Source organism: Caretta caretta, chromosome 4 (assembly GCF_965140235.1).
Source record: "Caretta caretta isolate rCarCar2 chromosome 4, rCarCar1.hap1, whole genome shotgun sequence".
In the NCBI taxonomy this organism is placed as follows: Eukaryota; Metazoa; Chordata; order Testudines; family Cheloniidae; genus Caretta; species Caretta caretta.
Genome location: NC_134209.1, coordinates 91074326 through 91098647, shown reverse-complemented (window position 1 = coordinate 91098647; position 24322 = coordinate 91074326). Strand labels below are relative to the sequence as shown.

The 24322-nt window shown below is 42.2% G+C and overlaps 1 protein-coding gene across 6 annotated transcripts in view; it reads left to right on the top strand.

Annotated features, from left to right (window-relative positions):
• Nucleotides 1-7023: 7023 nt before the first annotated feature.
• LOC125635804 (EF-hand calcium-binding domain-containing protein 6-like) overlaps nucleotides 7024-24322 on the top strand; it is an 89476-nt gene continuing 72177 nt past the window's right edge. For 2 of the 6 annotated variants that reach the window (XM_048847948.2, XM_048847947.2), the window contains exons 1-5: nucleotides 7026-7760; nucleotides 19156-19265; nucleotides 20201-20301; nucleotides 20542-20619; nucleotides 23643-23819. In XM_048847948.2, the coding sequence (XP_048703905.2) occupies nucleotides 7334-7760; nucleotides 19156-19265; nucleotides 20201-20301; nucleotides 20542-20619; nucleotides 23643-23819 (893 nt within the window). In that variant the 5' untranslated portion in view covers nucleotides 7026-7333. Of the gene's footprint in view, nucleotides 7761-19155; nucleotides 19266-20200; nucleotides 20302-20541; nucleotides 20620-23642; nucleotides 23820-24322 lie in introns of all 6 variants that reach the window. The other 4 variants (XR_007356381.2, XM_048847949.2, XM_048847950.2 and 1 more) reach the window with 4 other exon arrangements.

Here is a 24322-nt window from a genome sequence, read left to right as displayed (position 1 = left end):
AAAGAGAGATGACAGGTTGGTAACCTAGGCTATCTGGGTTTCTGAGCCACCATCTCTCCTGTCTCAGTGGGCTTGGAAGTGGAAGAGTAGAGGAGGCAGTGTGAGGAGATGGTGCCCTTGCCTCCTACACTTCCTCCAAAATTCGGCTGAAAATTGGTAAAAACAGCATAATAGATTTTGGAAACTTGAGAATTTTTCAGTAAAAACTGAAGATGAATGGTCTTGGATATACTGTATGCAAATTCAGTTACATTAGAGAATGACCTTGTTCATGGACAGAAAAATTCTCTTTTGACTTCTAACCAGAGCAAATTCAATATGAAAGATATTAACAGAGAATAAACATGGATTCCCATGATATATTTTTTTACTGTCACTTCTCAGGGAATAGCCACCGATTAGTAACATCATTGACTACAGATGCAATGACTACTTCGTGAAGGTAGCATTAAGAGTTCTATCATAAACTTAATGTTAACCCCCACTTTCCTCTATCTGTGAACTGAGTAAGCGTTTAGTTTGAAAATGTTTCCATGTGCTGTATGTTAGTAGGAGCATTTATTAAGATAATTTAATGACTCTAGGGTGCATGTGTGATGCTGTATACCCTGGTGCCCACTCAGGACAGGACTGCAGGCTAATTCACTCATATGCTAATAGAAATCAAAGGAGTGTCTAAAGGTATTGTAGTATAATCAGGCCAATTCGCTTGTGTGTTAGTTTAGTTCAAAGAAAATGTTAATGGTATTGTCTTCACTTATCTATAATTCGTAGATTGCTATCACATTACATTATGTATATCCCTGTAACTCTTTAACCCTAGATTAGTGGTTCTTAACCAGGGGTACATGTACTTCTGGGGGTACCCAGAGGTTTTTCAGGGGTGCATAACTCATTTAGATATTTGCCTAGTTTTACAACAGGCTACTTAAAAAGCACTAGCGAAGTCAGAACAAACTAAAATTTCATACAGATGACTTGTTTATACTGCTTTATATACTTTACAGTGAAATGTAACTACAATATTTATATTCCAAATGATTTATTTTGTAATTATATGGTAAAAACAAGAATGTAAGCAATTTTCAGTAATAGCATACTGTGTTACTTTTGTATTTTTATGTCTGACTTTGTAAGCAAGTAGTTTTTAAGTGAGGTGAAACTTGGGGGATACGTAAGACAAATCAGACTCCTGAAAAAGGGGTACACTAATCTGGAAAAGTTGAGAGCCATGGCCCTAGATCAAAAGTGTGTGTGAGTGTTAATATGAGAATATGCTTGATGTTTAAACTTCATGAAAACTAATTAAGCATTGTTGTTTGCTATTACATTACCTTTTACATTGCATATATCCCTGTAATTAAATTACGCATCAAGCATGACTGGAGCCTTGAAAATGTAAATGAAGACATATGGAATTGTAGAACGGGAAGGGACCTCAAGAGGTCACCTAGGCTAGAGTCCTGCCATGAGTGCAGAGGAAAGTATTATCTAGACCATCCCTGACAGGTGCTTGTCTAACCTGCTCTTAAAAATTTCCAGTGATGGAGATTCCACAACCTCCCTAGGAAATTTATTCCAGTGCTTAACCATCCTAACAGTTAGGAGGCTTTTCCTAATGTCCAAACTAAACCGCCCTTGCTGCAACTTAAACCCATTGCTTCTTGTCCTATCCTCAGATGTTAAAGAGAACAATTTTTCTCCCTCCTGCTTGTAACAACTATTTATGTACTTGAAAACTGTTATCATGTCCCCCCTCACTCTTCTCTTCTCCAGACTAAACAAACCCTCATAGGTTCAATCTTCCCTCATAGGTCAAGTTTTCTAGACCCTTCATCATTTTTGTTGCTCTCCTCTGGACTTTCTCCAGTTTGTCCACATCTTTTCTGAAATGTAGCACTCAGAATTGAACACAATACTCCAGTTAAAGCCTAATCAGCAGAGAGTAGAGCAGAAGAATTACTTCTTGTGTCTTGCTTACAACACTCCTGCTAATGCACCCCAGGATGATGTTTGGCTTTTTTTTGCAACGGTGTTACACTGTTGACTCATATTTAGCTTCAGATCCCTTTCCACTGTACTCCTCCTGGGCAGTCATTTCCCATTTTCTATGTGTGCAACTGATTGTTCCTTCCTAAGTGGAGTACTTTGCATTTGTCCTTATTGAATTTCATCCTATTTACTTCAGACCATTTCTCCAGTTTGTCCAGATCACTTTGAATTTTAATTTTACCCTCCAAAGCACTTGCAACCCCTCCCAGCTTGATATCGTCTGCAAACTGTATAAGTGTACTCTCTATGCCATTATCTAAATCGTTGATGAAGGTATTGAACAGAATCAGACCCAAAACTAATCCCTGTGGGACCCCACTTGATATGCCCTTCCAGCTTGATTGGGAACAATTTATTGCTTATTTGCTCCATTATTTTTATGGGTACTGAAGTTAAGATGACTGGTCTGTAATTTCTTGGGTTGTTTTATTTCACTTTTTATAGATTGGCATGATATTTGTCCTTTTCCAGTCCTCTGGAATCTCACCCATCTTCCATGATTTTTACTGCTTAAGAGTGCTAACTTAAAAGTAAGGGCCATTGTGTTCGACAATGGAAATTCACTGCCCACGTGTATGAAAACATGGTTCAGATTGCCTTCTGTGAGCAGAAACTATAAATACTGATTCCAAGGAATAATCCTTATCTCTGACTCTTTAGATTCTTACAGAGAAAATACCAAATGCAAAGTGGAGATCCCTAGAAACTTCTGGGTTCCCTGAAAAGACTTTTGGGAAACTACCAGTGTATTACATCAACTGCTATTATTTTGGACTTACAAACTTTGACTCACCTATTATTATACTTTACCTGCTTTAACCTCTCAATAACTCTCATTCCTTTCTCTTAGCTAATAAACCTATGGTTAATTTACTATAGAATTGGCTGTCAGCATTGACTTTGGTGTGAGATCCAAAGTACCAGCTGATCTGTGGAAAGTGACTTGTCCTTTGGGATTGGGAGTAACCTGCTTGGTGTGATTTTTGGTTTATTTGACTATTATCGCTAAGTCCAGTTTGTCTGGGTGGCAGAATAGGCTGGAGTACCTAAGGGGACTGTTTGTGACTCCATGGTAAGACTGGTATAGTGATCCAGGAGTATACAGTTGTTACTGGCTTGGTGAAATCTAATTATAGAATATACCACAGCTTTGGGGTGTCTGCCTGTTTTCTGAGAGTCTGACATGAGATTGGCACTCAGTTGTGAACCACTCTAGACAGCATGGCAACAGTATTTTTATATAGCTGTTAATTTCCACTTTCAAAATTTTACTGCAGTTTCCTCAACATAGGAACCTAGGGACTAGCATAATGGATCAGGCCATTGGTTCATTTATTTCAGTGTGTCCTATCACCACCACATGCTTTGGAAGAAGGTGTAAAACCAACAGAAACCCTGAAGACGGTAATTATGGAATAATCTGCCTACAGGGAAAGCTTTAGCCTAGAGTTTATATCTCTTCCAACATCTTTAAAAAAATCTTTATTGTAACTCTGGATTTTTTTTTTCTCAACAGAGACCCTGGTCTTGCCAACACTTACACATGTGTGTAACTTTATGCACATAAGTTGTAACAGGCTTCATTTGGGGCCCAGCAGGCCTAGTGGGGAGGCCAAACCTCAACAGCCTCCCAAAGTCTTGGGATGGACTTGCTGAACACCGTGAGGGCCTGGTGGCCAAGTTACAGTCCATGATTTCCCCCATTCTTTCAGATGGCCAGAGGAGGAGGAAAGTCTAGGGTGGGGCGTCCCCCCAGCACAGCGGGGAAAGAGGTGAGGAGAATCTCAGACCCCTTTTAGCTGATACAATAGACCAGCCTCCCCTGTTCTCTCTTCAGTTTGGGGCATGGTCCCAGCACTCTCCTTCTGTCTGAGCAGAGGGTTGATCACACAGTCTCAACAATTCAGATAATCAGCTGATGTGGTGTGATTTTTTTGGTTTGTCTGAATATTTTGTGGCAATTAGATCCACAGGCTAATTGTGCATTATGTATTTCTTTTTATCAATTCTAAATTTGCTCCCTTTCACTTTCATTGAATCAATTGTTAATTATTATGGCTTATTTAACATTTATACTGTGATAGCCCTAAGGTCACAACTGGGTTGGATCCCAGGGTGCTAAGTACTATACAAACACATACTAAACGACAGTCCGTGTCCCCAAAGTTGACAATCTAAAAGACAAGACATAATCCTTTTGTTGTATTATGAAAAAGAGATGTGCCCTGGTACACTTTTAAACCTCCAAACTGGCACATATATATAGTTTGATCTTTACATTTCATCTTAGGAAATCTTTGGAAAACTATTGAGTTTGTTTTAAGAGAAGTAACAAATAATCATTCAGTGTTGTCAATCCAGTACCTTGTATGAGCACGAAAAGTTAAATAAGCCCCACAGTTCATACAGTCATAACAACCAGAGTAAAAACAAATTACCACATACAGATCAACCCTCCTCATACTCCAATTAGTCACATTTTGTTTAATCTGAAACTCTGATTATCCAAATGTTTTGGATGTCCTTGAATCCTTCAGACAGTCGGAGATTATCAACTGACATTTTCAGGCACAGAGACCCATATGCAATTCTCAGTGCAGGACTGGGGCCAGAAGCCCAGAGCCACAAAGGAACTTAATTGAGTAATTGCTACTGTGATTCACAAAACTGGTGTGAAGCTACTGCCTACCTCTGTACTCAACTAAACTCACCTAGTGCCTAAATTGTCACTGCAAATGTCCCTTAGTGGTCTAAATTTATGTCTTGCCATAGGCGTCCAGATGCCTGTCTCATACCTAATCCCAGTGGTATCCTCAAACCAGATGCAGATTGGGGACAATAGGCAGGGGGACACGTATCTGGTACGGTCCTCAGAGCACAGTTACCAGATTTAGGCCCATTCAAAATCCAGCAGCAGGAGACATTGCCTCTCCTATAACTTGTAGCCCCATGGTTAGAGCACTCCCCACTATGCAGGAAATCTGAGTCCAAGTCCCCTCTCTACCAGATAGAAAGGAGTTGAAAAGGGATCTCCCTATGCTCAGGGTTATGAGATATTCCAATGTGGGTCTCTCTCGATCTCTCCTGTTGAAACTGTTCCACTTTGGATTAAATAAATTAAATAGAGGGACTAATCACCAGTGTGGAATCATGTCCACACTCTCTCTCTGGCTCAGTGACTTTTTAAGTATTTATGTACAATGGAACAGCTTCAGCTAGAGAGACTGAAAGATACTCATACCAGAATATCCGATAGCCCAGTGGTTCACACATGCTCCTGAGAGTGGGAGATTGCTCTTAAAATTTCCTCCATTTAGGCAGGGAATTGAACCTGGGTCTCCCACATCCTGGGTGAATGAGCTAACCACTGGGCTAAAAGTCATAATGGAGATACCACCTTCTCTGCTCTTTCTTGCAAAAACAGCTTAGGCACCTAAGCCACCTGGGTCCAGGAGAGAGGTTCCGAGGTGTGGAGAGCTCGTGGAGATAGGCCAGCACCTCCCTGCAACCCAGACGTGGATGCCTAACTCTGTATGAGGGGTGGGTTTAGGATACACTCATCTAGTTGGCATCTCCCATTGGCTAATTTAGTTGGCTACCCACTAGCATGCTGTTTTTTATGGATCCCATTCTCAGGCACCTATCTCTCCCCATGCATTGTATGGGGAGATTAAGTGCTTAATTCAGGGGTTTTGGATTCTAGTGACTTTCAAAGTATCTAAAAATGAAGTGTGCAGTCTAAATCCCACTGTGGATCTAGGCATAGTCTATAAACTCATATTCCCTTAGTGTACATCATTAATTTTGATTCTGAATCCCCAGGTAATATGACCTGAGGGCCTTTCCCCAGGCATCTATCAAGATGACTATGACCCTGGTGTTCTGATGTCCACCTCATAACAGTTATCGGTGCCTTTGTCACCTCAGGACAGGATTACTGTAACATGCTTTACATAGGGTTATCCTTGTAGATCACTTAGGAGCTGCAGCTGATGCAAAATGCAGATGGCTGCTTATTTACTTGATGGTGTTGGCTGTGGAACAGATTATACCAGGGCTATAAGATCTGCATTGACTTTCTGAAAAAAGAAAAGGAGTACTTGTGGCACTTTAGAGGCTAAGCAATTTATTTGAGCATAAGCTTTCGTGAGCTACAGCTCACTTCATTGAACGCATCCGATGAAGTGAGCTGTAGCTCACGAAAGCTTATGCTCAAATAAATTGCTTAGTCTCTAAGGTGCCACAAGTACTCCTTTTCTTTTTGTCAATACAGACTAACATGGCTGCTACTCTGAAAATTGACTTTCTGTTCACTTCCAGAGGCATTTAAAGATGTTGACCTGATATTCATCTCTGTAAAGCCCCATGGTTTGTCCTGTCCATCTAAAAGACAGTCCCTTTTCCTCTAATAGCTAGGACATTCTTCCAGTCCCTGGGGTTGAAGGTCTGGGAGCCGGAGACTCTCAGCTGAAGCGCCTCAACTTTGTCTCCGTTTTGGTCGGACAGAGTCCAAGTTTATTGACCTTCAGGATACAGTGTAAGGTAAATCTGTTTACTCAGGCTTTAGTCCTGGATTTGTAGACAGCTGCATCCTGGGGATGGGGGTCAGTTTGATATCTGTGGCTCAAGTCTATATTTTATTTTAATTTCCGTACATGTGCCAAGGGACTGGCTGCATGTTACAAAGGGGAGCCCCACATATGCTCACAAGTAAATGCTCCGTGCAGTACGCAAGACTCCGTTTCTTGGTGGTAACGCTCCCCCGGTAGCTGTGAAGGGAGGAGAGTCCAGTGGTTACGCCGGGGAGGCGGGGGGTTCCCTTCCTCCCACGGCTTCTGTCACTGGCCTGGGGAATGCAGCCCGACCTCCCTGCGGTGCGCCTGGCTCGCACTCTGGCAGAAATGTTGTTGGAAAGGGACTCAGGCGTTTTCTGTTGCCTGTAGCAACCTCCCCTTGCTCCAGAAGAGAAACACCATCCGCTCCAAAGCGTCCGGGGCGGCTGGGGGAATCGAGCACGGGGCACTGCCAGGGCTTCATTGGCTCAGCAGCCGCTCGGGCTCGCAGCGCAGGGCCCCGGAACGTACTAGCCTCGGCACGGGGGGCTGGAAACGGTCCCTACGCAGCCTTTTAAAAGAGGGGCAGGGGAGGGCGCTCCGGCTCCGCACCCAGCCAGGTGCAGCCCCCAGGCGGTTTGTGTTGGGGCTTTTACGCCTGGCGCGGGGGAGGAGGCGGGGGAGCCGCCCGACACCGATCGGCCTGGTCTTGTCTCCTTTCGGCCAGGATGGCTGCCCGCGGCGAGGTGCCCTCCGGCCGCCCGCAGGCTCCCAGCATCGCTTCGCCCCGGCTGCCGCCTGTGATCCCGCACCCGCTCTCCCGGCTCGGCGACCCGGAGCGCCTGGCTCTGCGCGGGTTCGCGCCTCGCGGACAGCGGCCTGCAGGGGGCAGCGGAGGCGCCCGGGCCCCGCCGCCGCAGCCCCCCGAGCCGGAGCTGCTGGCGCCCGCCTCCCGCGGTGCCCGCTCCCTCCCGGCCCCCCGGCAGCCGCAGGAGGTCTCCGCCCGCGCGGCCCCGGGCAAGCCCAAGCTCCCGCTGTTCGGTACGTGCCGGCAGAGCGTGGGGAGGGGCCCGCAAGGGGCCAGTCTGCCCCCGTCCCGTGGGAGCTGGAGGGAGCCCCCGGGGCGGGCAGAGCTGCCGCGCGAGGAGAGCACAGGTAACCGGTATCTCTGCTGTCAGGGAGGGGATGCCACATGCCTGGGGGATGGGACTCGAGGAAAAGCTGATAGGGAGGGAAGCGGTGTTTTGTAAGCGATGAACACTTGGCTTTAGAAAAAGAAAGGTGTTACCGGTGTTCGGTGCAACGTACCCGTCCTATCCCCAACCCAAGTGAATGGGCTTTGTTGGGTCACAGTCTGAAGATCGGGTGGAGGAAATAGGAGTCGGAGATTGCCCCTCCTAACCTGTAGGCAAACTGCTGCTCCTTCAAGACCATTACTCCAACTCGTAAGGTAGTGTAGCAGTAGCTGTCTGTCTGTAAGCCCGGCCTCTACATAGTCATGGATCCTGATCACTTTCCTCTCCAAGTGCTTCAGAATTGAGGACCTGCTCCATGATTTTTCCTTAGGCCTACCCTTAAAATGCTTCCACATGCTAGACAAGTGGGATTCTCTTGTAGTAGAGAGGGGTTGTAGAGGCTTCCTTGTATGACCAGTGTGCCTAAAACTTCCTTTGCAGCCTCACCATGGAGTGGATGTTAAGAGTAACAAGAAGGATTTCTACAGGTATTTTAGCAACAAGAAGAAGGTCAGGGAAAATGTGGGCCCTTAGTGAATGGGGGAGGCAACCTAGTGACAGAGGATGTGGAAAAAGCTAATGTACTCAATGCTTTTTTCGCCTCTGTCTTCACAAACAAGGTCAGATCCCAGCCTACTGCATTGGGCAGCACAGTATGGGGACGAGGTGACCAGCCCTCTGTGGAGAAAGAAGTGGTTCAGGACTATTTAGAAAAGGTGGACAAGCACAAGTCCATGGGGCCGGATGCACTGCATCTGAGGGTGCTAAAGGAGTTGGCAGATGTGATTGCAGAGCCATTGGCCATTATCTTTGAAAACTCATGGTGATCAGGCGAGGTCCCTGAGGACTGGAAAAAGGCTAATGTAGTGCCCATCTTTAAGAAAGGGAAGACGGAGGATCCGGGGAACTACAGGCCAGTCAGCCTTACCTCAGTCCCTGGAAAAATCATGGAGCAGGTCCTCAAGGAATCAATTCTGAAGCACTTAGAGGAGAGGAAAGTGATCAGGAACAATCAGCATGGATTCACCAAGAGTAAGTCATGCCTGACTAACCTAATTGCCTTCTACAATGAGATAACTGGCTCTGTGGATGAGGGGAAAGCAATGGACATGTTATTCCTTGACTTTAGCAAAGCTTTTGATACGGTCTCCCACAGTATTCTTGCCAGCAAGTTAAAGAAGTATGGGCTGGATGAATGGACTATAAGGTGGATAGAAAGCTGGCTAGATTGTCGGGCTCAACAGGTGGTGATCAATGGCTCCATGTCTAGTTGGCAGCCAGTATCAAGTGGAGTGCCCCAAGGGTCAGTCCTGGGGCCGGTTTTGTTCAATATCTTTATTAATGATCTGGAGGACGGCGTGGATTGCACCCTCAGCAAGTTTGCAGATGACACTAAGCTGGGAAGAGCGGTAGATACGCTGGAAGGTAGGGATAGGATACAGAGGGACCTAGACAAATCAGAGGATTGGGCCAAAAGAAATCTGAGGAGGTTCAAAAAGGACAAGTGCAGAGTCCTGCACTCTGGACGGAAGAATCCTATGCCCTGCTACAGATTAGAGACCGAGTGGCTAGGCAGCAGTTCTTCAGGAAAAGGACCTAGGAGTTGCAGGGGACGAGAAGCTGGATATGAGTCAATAGTATGCCCTTGTTGCCAAGAAGGTTAATGGCATTTTGGGCTGTATAAGTAGGAGTATTGCCAGCAGATTGAGGGACGTGATCATTCCCCTCTAGTCTGCATTGGTGAGGCCTCATCTGGAGTACTGTGTCCAGTTTTGGGCCCGATACTACAAGAAGGATGTGGAAAAATTGGAAAGAGTCCAGTGGAGGGCAACAAAAATCATTAGGGGGCTGGAGCACATGACTTATAAGGAGAGGCTGACGGAACTATTTAGTTTGCAGAAGAGAAGACTGAGGAGGGATTTGATAGCTGCTTTCAACTACCTGAAGGGGGGTTCCAAAGAGGATAGATCTAGACCAGGGGTCGGCAACCTTTCAGAAGTGGTGGGCCGAGTCTTCATTTATTCAGTCTAATTTAAGGTTCAGCTTGCCAGTAATACATTTTCACGTTTTTAGAAGGTCTCTTTCTATAAGTCTATAATATATAACTAAACTGTTGTTGTATGTAAAGTAAATAAGGTTTTTAAGAAGCTTCATTTAAAATTAAATTAAAATGCAGAGCCCCCAGACTGGTGGCCAGGACCCGGGCAGTGCGAGTGCCACTGAAAATCAGCTCGCATGCCGCCTTTGGCATGCGTACCACAGGTTGCCTATCCCTGATCTAGGCTGTTCTCAGTGGTGGCAGATGACAGAACAAGGAGTAATGGTCTCAAGTTGCAGTGGGGGATGTTTAGGTTGGATATTAGGAAAAACTTTTTCACTAGGAGGGTGGTGAAGCACTGGAATGGGTTACCTAGGGAGGTGGTGGAATCTCCTTCCTTAGACGTTTTTAAGGCCCGTCTTGACAAAGCCCTGGCTGGGATGATTTAGTTGGGGATTAGATCCTGCTTTGAGCAAGGGGTTGGACTAGATGGCCTCCTGAGGTCCCTTTCAACCCTGATACTCTATGATTCTATGAAGTGGTGCAAGAACCTGCCATAGTGACCTCTTTCCACACTTGAATTGTACCTTTATATAGTACAGTGATGTACACTTTAACTGTACAAAATAAGACTGAAGTTCTGTCCCAAGGATCTGGTGGTGATGTCAATCCTAAGAATCATTAAATGTCAACCATATTCCAAAGGGTAAATGAGGGCCACATTTTCAAATGGGCTTTTAACTCTGCCTGCGAACTCTGCTTGTACGTATTTAGGTGCAAGTGCAAAAGTGCAGTTGTGTGCATAAATCAGATAGTCACACAATTAATTTGCATATATAAATGTTTGTATGTGCACATTACAGAGACCCTTGTAACATTTGTTCCTAAACAGGCAAACCATAACACTCCCACTTCATCTTATTTAAATAAAAAAGTGATGGTGCCAAGAATATTATACTATTACAATTATAGTAGAAAATTATAGCGTATTAGAAATGTCTCTTTTGAAACCTGAATTTAAAACTCCTTCGATAGACATCATAAATGCATATAATAAAACATTACTGTTTCGTTTTATTATATACATTAGTTTTTACTTTAGAAAACATTATTAACAAATGAAATTGTAAGACCATTTTCTCACAGTAATGTTTGCTGAGCTCCTGCCAATTACTAAGCCAAGTAAGAATTCTACTTTGCAATTATGAGACAATAAAAAGTAATACTTTAAATTATGTCTCCAAATAGACTGTATTTAATACTTAGGTATTCAGCAGACACTTAAATTGGTACAGTCATGATATATAATGACATTTACTTATTGTGTGATTCATTGACTATCATGACCCAGTTTTTAAACTTGTCTGTTCAAAATGGAGTGATTAATTTCAGATCCCTGGCATACAAGTGTACCCTAGGTAGCCAGATACTTAAGTGTTAATTTCAGTGCCCAAATGCAGACTAGAGTATCCTAAATTTAGAATGTTTTAAAACAGAGTTCATAGAATACTGGCTCCATGAACTATGTATAAGTGCAGTATATGAATGAAACAAGGAACCTGACAAACTTATATACACAAATAGTAATTGTTTCTGGAAAATACATGTAATTCATGTTGCCTTTATTTGGTCCATATTTTGTAAGTAATGTTCATATTACTAACGGGGGGTTAGATTCTGCTGTTCTTACTCACACACTGAGAAGTACCTTACTTCACAAGGAGTCTCATTTGAAGTCAGTAAGATATATGTACAGTAATGATTGTTGGCCCAGTTGTAAAATGCTTACTTACACTGAATGATACCTTACTACATACACGGTCCCATTGATTTCAGTGGGACTACTCATGTAGTAAGGTTCTATTCACCATAAGGGTGGCACAGTTGGACACAGTGTGAGTAAGGGAAAGAGGATTTTGCCGTACATTGGTTATTAGAGGTTGTTACATTAGGGGTAAATATTACAGTTGTTTAAAATTGGTTGCAAAACTAAAGTGACCAAATGCTATGCAAGTTTCAGAGTAACAGCCGTGTTAGTCTGTATTCGCAAAAAGAAAAGGAGTACTTGTGGCACCTTAGAGACTAACCAATTTATTTGAGCATGAGCTTTCGTGAGCTACAGCTCACTTCATCGGATGCATACCGTGGAAACTGCAGAAGACATTATATACACACAGAGACCATGAAACAATACCTCCTCCCGCCCCACTGTCCTGCTGGTAATAGCTTATCTAAAGTGATCATCAAGTTGGGCCATTTCCAGCACAAATCCAGGTTTTCTCACCCTGAATGTGTATATAATGTCTTCTGCAGTTTCCACGGTATGCATCCGATGAAGTGAGCTGTAGCTCATGAAAGCTCATGCTCAAATTAATTGGTTAGTCTCTAAGGTGCCACAAGTACTCCTTTTCTTTTTACAAATACTATGCAAGTTCTTGTATGGTGAATGCAGAAATCATGCCCAAATGGTCCAACATAATGCACTGTTTAGAAAACATTACATTGGTTATTACTATACTAGAGATTTAAAATGTGGAACATGTATTGCTTTTTTATTTCTAATCATATTAGTCAAGATTAGGCACTTGTTTTTGAAAAAGTTAGATGCCCAAATCCATATTTAGGTATCTGAAAAGAGGCCTGACTTAAAAGTGCTGTTTTTGTAGCAGTCCAACTTTAGGCACCCATTTGAAAAATCTTGCCAATTGTCTGTGGCTGTATATGGTCCCATCTGATGCCTTAAAAATGTGCAGGTGTATACCTTAAAATATCGATAATAATTTGTGATTGATTTCAGTTTGATTGGAGAGGGGGGGAAGATGACTTCAGATGGCCATAGAAATGCCAGTGTGGCCTTTCACAGCACAGAACAGGGGATATGTCTGTTTGTTCTTGAATTTGAACCCCAAATAAGATATTGACTTAGAAATATTTAAAGTTTATATCTGAAGATTTTTCAGATTTCTTACTGTATCTACATACCTCCCTTTTTGACTAATTTACAGTTTTACTGAAAAACACATGAGAATACACATAACACACACCCTAAACACAATCTTGCAAAGGCAAGAGAAAGTCAAAAGATGACATAATAAATATGTGTTGGGCTTTTCTAAACTCTACAGTCCAAATTCTGGCCTCCCATTGACTTCAGTGGGTGGCATAGGCTGCAGGGAAAGGTAAAATTTGGTTCAATCAGCCTGTAGTAGCACATAAGTGAAGTCATACTCTGAATGCATGCAAATCAGAGAATACATGTGCAAATTGCGCCTTTGACATTTCAATGTTCTAAAAGCAGCACATTGACCGATGCCTTGTGTCAAGTATGATCCCCAAAGTGACCATATTCTTGACAGGTTTAGCATAAAGTAAGAATCTAAAAGCATGGGAAAGGCCCGTTTCCAAACATCTTAGTATTGTCTTATACAGTTACATACATTTGTGTCTTTTTGTTGTTGGTTATACACATTATTCTTTTGACATTCCCTTTTGGCTGAACCAGTAATATAAACAAATGGCTTGACCGAACATGTCCTGTTGTGTTTAAGGATTACCCTCACCAAAGCAACTGAATCTAGGTTAATACAATGGGTTTTTGGGTTTTTTCAGTACTTCAGTCATTTAATTTGTGGCCGAGCTATATGAGACAGGGGAGGAGAGAGCAAGGAAAGAGTAAGGAGCATGATCTGAGAACCTGAAGAGAATTGACCTGAAAAGAGCACTAGTGAACCGCTGCTGCTTCTTTGCCATCCTATTAGGAATACTGTTGTGTTGTGAATAATGTCTCCTGAATCCTATGTGCAGCATTTGAGGACTGTGGCATCACAGTCGTTTGTTCCACATCTTCAGGTTTTTTTCACACATTTTTCAAAGTTTTACTTCCCTGTTTCTATTCTTTTGTGACATCTCAAATGTGGTACATATTTTGATGGAAAAACTAATGATAGAAACTGCTAGTCATTGATTTCTTCTACATCAGCTGTTTGAAGAATTAGATTGGCTGGCATGAATAGTCCTTATTTTTAGGTTATTCTTGTCCCTCAGTATAATGTACAGTAAAACATTTGATAACATGTCGTTGTTAATAATAAAATCACAACTGTGTTCAGATCTAGAACTTTTAATCCATAGACCCTTATAAAGGAGGAGAAGAATCTCTGTGTGGTCATGCTTTTGGTATTATTATAGTTTATAGTGGATTAATAAATAATGGCTATTTTAAGCACATTACAGACATGAGTACTAGCTGTTGTAGATGGTTATAAGCACATCAGTAGAAGCCATTATAGATGGATACAAGCAACCTATTGACCTGTTAGGTTCCATAACAATCTATCACCATTGATTTACCCTTTGTTAAAACATCTGTTAATAATTTATTAACTCTTTATAGACTGTTTATAAGCTAGGGCCATAGAAGCAACAGGATGGAAATGAGTTGGGGAATCTGTTCAGCACCTTAGTTCTCTGTACACAAATGCAAGGAATGTGGGGGAATAAACAAGAAGAACTGGAAGTCTTAATGCACAAGCAACATTATGATGCAGTTGACATCAAAGAGTATTGGTTGACTAAATCTCTTGGCTGGAATATTGATATAGAGGGGTATAGCTTGTTCAGGAAGGACAGGCAGTGAGAAAAGGGAGGAGGAGTAACGTTGTACATGAAAAATGTATTCACTTGTTCTGTGATCCAGAAGGATGTGCAGAAGGTCAGACTAGATGATCATGATGGTCCCTTCTGGCCACGGAGTCTATAAATCTGTGAAAAGGAGGTGAGGGGCAGACCAGATGAAAGTGTCTGGGTGAAGGTAAAAGGGGAAAAAAATAGGGTAGGTGTCTGCAACAGACCACCAAATCCAAGGGGAAGGTGGAGGGGATATTTCTAGAACAAATAACAGAAAAATCCAAAACCTGAAAGTAATGGGGAATTTTAGCAACTACCCAGATATCTGTTGGAAAAGTAATATGTCAAAACAAAAAATCTCCAGTTGGTTCTTGGAATGTATTGGGAACAACTTCTTGTTTTAGAAGATGGAGGAAGTAACCAAGGGTCAGCCATTTGGGACTTGATTATGACTAACAGTGAGGAATTGTTTGCAAATATAGAGACTGAAGGTAACTTGAGTGAAAGTGATTATGAAATGATGGATTTCATGATTCTAAGGAAAGGAAGGAGTGAGCCCAGCAGAATAAGAACAATGGACTTCAAAACAGCAGACTTCACAAATTCTCTGATTCTGTTAGGTGAGGTCCCATGGGAAGAAAATCTAAGGGAAAAAGGAGTTCAGGACAGCTGGCTAAATATGGCTCCATCAGGAGCTCTTTAATGACTTGAAAATCAAAAAGGAATCCTACAAAAAGTGGAAACATGGACAAATTGCTAATAATGAGTAAGAAAGTATAGCATAAGCTTGTAGGGAAAAATCAGAAAAGCTAAGACACAAAATGAGGTACACCTATCAAGTAACGTAAAAGGCAATAAGAAAAGGTTTTTTTTAAATGCTTTAGGAGCAAGAGAAAGATGAAGGAAGGTAATAACGGATGACACCAAGAAGACAGAGGACTTTGAAGCCTATTTTACTTTAGTCTTCTTCATTAAAAAAGTTAATGTTGAATATTAACAACAAAGGGGAAGGATCACAAGCCAGAACAGGGAAAGAGTGGGTTACAGAATATTTGGATAAATTAGATTTATTCAAATTTGCAGGGCCTGATGAAATTCATCCTAGAGTACTTCCAAGATTCCTTCACATCGTTCTGTAACTGTTTGCAATTATCTTTGAGAACTCATGGAGGATGGGTGAGGACTCACAGGATTAGCAATGGGCAAACATAGTACCTATCTTTAAAAAGGGGAAAGGAGGACCCAGGGAATTATAGATATGTCAGCCTAACTTTGATAGCTGGAAAGGTACTGGAACAAATTATCAAACAATCAATTTATAAGCATGTAGAGGCTAACAGGTTGATAAATAATAATCAAAATGGCTTTGTCAAGAACAAATTATGCCAAACCAACCTAATTTTCTTTTTTTTGACAGGATTACTGGCCTAGTGGATGGGGGGAAAGCAATAAACATAATATAACTTGATTTTAGTAAGGCTTTTGGCACAGTCCCACATGACATTCTCATAAGCAAACTAGGGAAATGTGGTCTAGATGCAATTACTGTAAGGTGGATGCACAGCTGTTTGAAAAAAACATATTCAAAGAATAGTTCTCAATGATTTACTGTCAAACTGGGAAGATGTATCTAGTGGGGTCCTGCAGGGATCTGTCTTCGGTCTGGTACTATTCAATATTTTCATTATTCACTTGGATAATGGAGAGGAGAGTAATCTTATAAAATTTGTGTCCACCAAAGTGGGAGGGGTGGCAAGCACTTTGGAGGACAGGATTAGAATTCAAAATGACCTTGATAAATTAAAGTATTGGTCAGAAAACATCAAGATGAAATTCAATAAAGGCAAGTGCAAAGTACTACACTTAGGCCCTGCCCCTTCCCTTCCCTGCTCCACCCTTTCCCCAAGGTCCGCACCGACTGTGCTGCTGCCTGAATGGTAAGTCTTCCTCCTCTCCTCCACTCTACCCCTGCTTCGGAGGTCCCAGCTGCTCTCAGTGTCCCTCCTCACTCCACTTCCCTGTGGAGGCGGGGAAGTGAAGAGGGATGCGGCAAGCCAACGGGGGAACAAGGATGGACACAGCATGCCAGCTGCGGGTAGGGGAGTGAGGAGGTGAGCAGCAGGGGTCTTGCTGCGAGCAGGGAGGGGGCAGTGAGGAGGCGAGCAGCGGGCTAGCAGGGCTCCTGCTGCAGGTGGAGAAGGTCTTGTGGGGTAGGTGGTGAGAAGGTGAGTGGTGGGTGGGCAGGGGGGTGAGGAGGTGAGTGGCATGTGGGTAAGGGTCTCACTGCAGCTGGGGGAGGTCTAGGAGGGTGAGAAGGCAAGTGGCAGGCAGGCGCAGGGGTGAGGAGGTGAGCAGCAGGCGCGTGGGGGTCTAGTGGTGGGTGTGTGGGTGGCTGTGGTGGAGGAGTGAGGAGGGATGTGGTGAACGGCCGGCAGGGGGGTTTCGCAGCATGTGGGAGAGGGGGAGGAGGGATGCAGGGCGGGGGTGGAGTCTGGGCAGGGCAGAAGAGGCAGGACAGGGAGCTAACTTCCCCCAGGGGAAGCTTCACCCACCACCCATGAAAATGGGGAATAACTGGCTAGATGGTAGTACAGCTGAAAAGGATCTGTGGGTTATAGTGGATCACAAACTGAACATGAGCCAACAGTGTGGAGCAACTGGGGGGAAGGCTAATCATTCTGGGATGTATTAACAGGAGTGTCATACATAAGACACAGCAGCTAATTGTCCCATTGTGGAACTGTGACCAGTTCTGGGCACCACACTTTAAAAAAGATGTGGACAGATTAGAGAGAGTCCAGAAAACAACAACAAAAATGATAAAAACTTTAGAAAACCTGATCTATGAAGAATGGTTTAAAAAAACTGGGCATGGTTAGTCTTGAGGAAAGAAGACTGAGGGGGGACCTGAGAATAGTCTTCAAACATGTTAAGGGCTGTTACGAAGAGGAGGGTGATCAATTGTTCTCCATGATATGAAGGATAGGACAAGAAGTAATGGACTTAAAGTGCAGCAAGAGAGATTTAGATTAGATATTAAGAAAAGCTTTCTAGTTAGTTAAGCTCTGGAATAGGTTACCGAGGGAGGTTGTGGAATCTGTATCACTGGAGGTTTTTAAGAACAGGTTGGACAAACACCTGTGAGGGATGGTCTAGGTTTACTTGGTCCTGCCTCAGCATGGGGAGATAGACTAGATAACCTCTTCAGGTCCTTTAGAGCCCTCCATTTTTATCTATAATTCTGTTTATTGACATACCTGTAATACAAAATGTAACCCATTATCTGTAGAATATGCTTAGGAAATATAAAACAAAGAGAATAAGTGACTTGCCTAAGGTCACTCAGTAAACCAGTAGCAGAGTTGGGACTAGACCCCAGGTCTCCTGATTGCCCTTTCCTGTAGAGGTAGAGAAGCATTAATGTTATTGTAAGACTTCGTCTGGAGTACTGTGTACTGTTATGGTTACCCTGTTCAAGAAAGATGAATTTAAACTGGAGCAGGTGTAGAGAACAGCTACTAGGATGATTAGGAGAATGGAAGGCCTATCTTATGACAGGTGACTGGAAGAGTTTGACTTGATTAGTCTAGCAAAAAGAAAGTGAAGATGGGATATAATTGCTCAGGGGGTTAAATACTAGGGAGGATGAAAAGCTATTTAAGCTAAAGATCAGCAAAAGATCAGATTGCTGGTAAACTCCTACAAACAAGCAATTTTTGTACATCGGGGGTTAAATACTAGGGAGGATGAAAAGCTATTTAAGCTAAAGGACAGTGTTGGCACAACAGCAAATAGGTATAAACTGGCCATGGACAAATTCAGTCTGGAAACTAGAAGACTGTTTCTAACCAGCAGAAGGGTGAGGTTCTGAAACAGCCTCCCAATAGGAGCTGTGGGGGAAAACAAGTTAATTAGTTTTATGAGAGAGCTGGACAAATTTATGAATGCAGTTGTCTGACAGGGTTGCTTGTGATGGTAGGGGGCAGGGCTCAACTGCCCTGGGGCTCACTTCCAGTTTGTTTCTTATGTTCCTAAAGCTCATGCTTCAGGGGTTAGGGAGATATTCCCCATCCTGCTCCAATGTATTATGGGAGGGTTTTTTATCTCCTTCCAGTGAAGCATCAGAGATTACTACAGCTGGAGAACTGACATTGGACATGGAGGACTAGGGCTCTGAGGTGGCACTGAGCATTCTCTCTCTCAGATGCTTGGCTGGATGGTTCTCAATTACATGCTCAGAGTCTAATTGATTGCAGTATATGGGGTTGGGAAAGAATTTTCCCACAGGTCAGATTGGTAGTGACCTAGGGGGGATTGCGCCTTCCTCTGCGGCATGTGGCTGCAAGTCACTTGCCAGGATTATCTGGGTATATTTCACTGAATCATTTCCCTGTCATTGCACTTTGGTCCTTCCTGTTCTCTCCCTGTGGCAAATGAGGTCTCCTGAGGGATGTAATACTTTGGTCTAATTTCAGTTGTTGGGTTTAATGTGCGAGTGCTTGGTGCTATTGGTGGCTTGTGATATACAGGAGGTCAGACTAGATGATCTGGTGGTTCCTCTGTGACTGAATTCTGTGCCCTGTCTACCAGCTATCTTTACCGGTATACATTGTTCATAGTTTCTGAAAGTTGATTTTTTTTAATGACCCAGGCCAACAAGCTGACATTGGAAACTCAGCAGTAAGCAGAGCAAGTTTTGCTAGCAGCAGGACCAGTTTACTGTCTCAGCCTGGGGGACAGCTCAGTATTGAAGCTGATGAGGTATGATTTTAATCAAATACAGTCCATGTAAATAAATGGGAAGAATAAAATTTGACTCTGAAACCTTTCTTGGTACCAATATGGCATCTGTCAGCAAGCCCTGTGAATTGGCTTGAAGGTGGTACACATACATCTCCTCCTTTTGCCCTGAAAGCCAAGCATGGTGATAGGACATATAGTTATAACCTAACTTAACTTATATTACAGTGTTCAATTTTAATATTTTCCACAGGAAATTCTAGCCCCAGTCCTTTAAAAATATATGATTTTTAGAAGCTCTCTGTCAAACAGAAAATAACTGTCAGCATAAGTTTGTATAATTCAGTTACCTAGTAATATCCTCCATAAGTATTAATTGAATTCTAAAACATTGTACACACTCCTTCACCATTATTTCAGAACAAATTTACCTATGTTGAATGGCATCCTCATGATGTTGTTGTTTGTGGGGGGAAACTCCCATTGAAGACAATGGAAACTTTTTCTGAATACAGACTGAGTAAAGGTTTCAGGACTGGGCTCGTAGTTTTCTCAGAATGTAACCTGGCAACACGTGGCTTAATGATAACACAGAAAGCAAAGATCATATTTATTTTGGCAATGCCAATAAGGTTCACTCAATTCAGCCGCGCAACAGTACATGAAAGCCTATATTACAAGGTGAGTAGAAAAAAATGTAAATTTTTCTTTTCTTGCTCAAGACTCTACCGAAAGTACTCTCCCCCACCTCCCCCCACCTCCAGGTGGTTATTAAAGGTACATCATTTCATTGTGGAACATTTATTCATTTTTGATTTCTTATCATCTTGTCAGTGACAGTCGACATCCTCTTCTTGTGCTTTAAGGAAAAAAAATTGAGTTAAAAGTACATATTAGAGGTGTGTGTTTTTTGTATATTTGCTATTGAATGAGTATCAAATTTTTTTTTTTTTAAGCTGGAGCACATTTTGCATGAAAAAATGAGATCTGGAGGCTATTTTACTATGAGACAACTGTTCAAAAACAATGACCCTGAGGGCAAGGGGCAGGTCAATAGGTATGTGCCTCACACAGGAGATTGCATTGTCCGGGATCTGTTACTTAACTTTGACACTTGCATGTGTATCACTAAAGGTATGAAACAAAGCCAGTGGTCTTTTTCCATATATTTAGTACCATGAAATACTTTATATTTCCTCCCAATTCCCTCTCCCCCCCCCTACCCCCCACTTTTGGCTTTTATCAATGTATGAAGGTCTACTGGATCAATATATTTCTTACTTTTATTCATTCATAGAGATGTGTTACTAATGATGCTGACCAAATTTCTTGGAAGGTGTATCAGCTTCAAGCAGTATCAGCAACTTCTTCTAAGGTATGTGATCAGATAAAAGCTAAAGAAGGTGGCAAAAGATTTCCACTGTTCATAACCTATAATATAAATATGAGCAAATTTTCCATTTTGACTATGTCAGACCTGGCTTTACTGCAATAGCCCCCTTCTCTCAATTTTCTTCCTTACTCAAGAAATTCATCATTCACTTGCCAGCATAGTATTTTCAAACTGGAAACAATATAATGATGTGACTATAAAGCACAGATGCATTTTTCTAAATCACATGGTCTGAAAAATATTGTACTATAAGAGGGAGAGTGCAGTTTTGTATTTAAAAAGCAACTCATTCTTCATACAATCCTTTGGGTTGAAAGGGACAATCCTTTGGGTTGGTCATCTGTCCATCTCCGTGAAAGTTGGATTTTATTATTCCTACGCTACCTGTGATGGATGGGTGTCAAGTTGAGCTTTCAATACTTCCAGTGATGATGATTCTATAAGCAATCTTGGCATCTTGTTCAATCACCTAACTGTTCTAAGAGTTGTGGAGCTACTGTCCTCTCTCTTACGCTGATGTAAATCATGTAAATAGCTCCTTTTAAACCAGTGGCACAACACGGGGGCAAAACTGGTATAAGTGCAGCCTGTAAAGTTAATAAGTTACTTATATTTTTCCCTTCTGACCATTACTTTTTGATTTATCTTCATTGGTAATAAGAATAACGGATCCCTCTCCCTTTCATAACATCCCTTCTCATATTCTGGCAGCTAAAATACCCTCACGGTGTGAGAAAACTGAGTTGGATTTATCCTTCAGTTTTCTTAATATTTTCTCCTGGATCTTATTTTCTAAACATCTTCTTTACTCTTCTCAATTGATTTTTCTTTACAAAAAATGATATGCCAAACTGAGAGCAGTAATTCAGCTGGAAGCCTAATAAGCGTGAAGTAAAGTGGAATAATTTCCTCAATAATTTGCTTGAATTATTCCTGCTATTGTTTCCTTTTTAATGACTTCATCACAGTTTTGGCTCCTCTTCAATGTATTACCCGCAATAACCTTCACAGCCTTCTCTATATTTTTACTGCATGGCCCATAATTCCCCAGCCTATGATTTTTGCTTCACATTATTCCTCGCTATGTGAGCTTCATCACAGTTATCTTTTCGAATCTCATTTTATTCTTTTGTTTTGCGCCATTCATAAATTGGTTAGGGACCCTGAAGTGATTTATGACAGTAATATAATCCTTTCACTGAGTCATAGCTTTGTATGCAGGCAAATAACCTGCATTACACTAGTGAAATAAGTTCATTACATAGTTACTGAGAAATAATATTTGTGTATTATATTAACAATTGCAGGCACTGTGTGTGAATTCCCTTGTCTTACATCCATTCACATCTGTGCATACCGCATAGCACTGTAATGTCTGCTTCACTGTGGATGTAATTTCAGGCTTACTTGCAATTAGAACTGAACAAATAATGGGGGTTAATGGTTGATTGATCATTCCCTCCACCCCCGCTATCAACAAGTGTATAAATGATCCACAAATACATTATTACATTACGTTTTCATTATTTGAGTAGCTCCATTTAAAATATTTAAGTTTGCATTATTTAAGCACAGTATAATGCAATATGACTTCTCTATATTTTTCAGGGAAAAGGCAAATTAAGACATGCACAATCAAATTAGATAACTTATTTTTGTTTAACTGATCAAAAAGCCATATTAAAAGTGTACAGTGGCAGACTGGATTGAAATGCCTTCTTACAGGAGTTTTTAACTGAATATTGTAAAATAGGGCACTGAAGAACATAGTGCTTGAGGCCCCTGCACTGAAGGCAGTTGGAGTCTTTTATTGCTGTTGGATCAGACCCCTAGTCCCTAGTAAATATCTCCTCTTTAAAAGTAAGTGTAGATGTAGTAGCAACAGCAGCATTCAGAATTCTTCTTGGGTGGGCCACATCAAGTTGAATTTTCCTCACCCCAGTTTAAAGCTATATGGAGTTATTATTCATGAAGGATCAGATCATGGTAGTCTAACAGCATTTGTCTTAAGGCTGTTCTTTTACGTCTACTATAGATGATCATTCTTGTTACAAACTGCACAGAAGAAAGTGTGTGTCAGGATTCTGTGCAAAGGTAGATGAGACTAGTGCATGAGCTCACTAGGCAGGAATAACCACCAGGATTCAGAGTCAGTATCAGGGTCAATAATCAGGCTGATGGGCAGAGCCAGAGACTGAATGAGGATTAGGCCAAAGGTCAATACCTAATATCAGAATCTGTGTGGGTGTTCTGGGGTATGAATGGTAGTTGAGGTCGAAGTCAAGGTCAATACCAGGAGATAAGGAACAGAGAATGCAGTGTGGACATGGCAGCTAATGATCCACATTATTGCCTGGACACTTCCTTGAATGCCTCCTGGGTTTGTGTAAGGGAGGGAGCCAATCAGGCACCATGAGGCTAGTGTCTGCTGAACCCCTTGAGGTGGGACTTCCTGTGACTTGTGCAGGGGAGGGCAAGCTGATTACAGCTGCTGGGTGGCAGTTGGGATGTGCTTGCTGCCTGGCAACCTGGGGCTTAGCTGCAACTTGAAGAAAACTGTCAAAGAATAAAATCTTACTCTGGCGGTAGTGGTGATGCATTTAATCATAGGGCAGTGGGAACTCCTCAAGCTAGGCTGGATAGGCTCTGCATCTGCTGTTTTGAATCATATACAATATGATCTTTTGCCAGCCAACTTTGAGACGTCACCGGGCTCCACTGTTGTGGTGCATGCAGCCCAGCCATAGTCAGTCACTAGTTGAATGTTAATGGAGTTAATACCAACTAATTTTAGTGCATTTAATGCAAGTATTAATATATATGTCATTGCCACTGAATGGCTTTCTCCTCTGTATGTGAGCTGAGGTAGTGGAAGAAAGAAGCGTTGAAAGGAAGAAGTTTGATTTGTTTGGTCTGTTCCTCCATTAGTATGTGATCTGTCTCTTTTATGTCACTGGAGAGAAAGCAAACTAAAAACAAACATTCACAACCCTGCATTGTAACAGGCTTAAGCTACAGGACAAAGCCATTATCAAGTTTGAAGAGTTATATGCAGCAATTCGTGATCCTGCTACTTCTGGGGCTCCAGCCTGGCTTGATCCCATCAGCCACAGACAGGGGGGCGGAGTCATGATGACTGCATCACAGGTGCATGCACAACTAAAAGAAAAAGCAAAACAAAGGTATAAGCGCTTCTGCAGCAATCATAGATTTTATGGCTAGAAGGGACCATTGTGATCATCTAGTCTGACCTCCTGTGTAACCCTGATCCCAGAAACTTCCCCTAGTGATTCCTGCATCAATCCCAACCATTTGTGGCTGAACTAGAGTATAACTTTTTGAAAGTCACCCGATCTTGATTTAAAGATTCCAAGTGATGGAGAATTTACCACATCCCTTGATATGTTTCTTCTAATGTTAAATGCTCTCATTGGTAAAAGGTTCAGGATTTATCAGGCTTGACCCTGGCAGCATCCAAATCTATAGAATGGGATCAGGAGGGAGGGGGAAGCATCCTTTTACAAAGTAGACCATATAAAGAGGGCTCAAGACTCACTGTCTGAGGATTTAAAAAGAAACCCAACCCAAACCTACCTTCTTGATTCTTTTCCACTGCTAAGAGAAACCCCCAAGTACATATCAGGATCAATTTTTTTTCTTTTAAATCAAAATGTTATAATTCTGT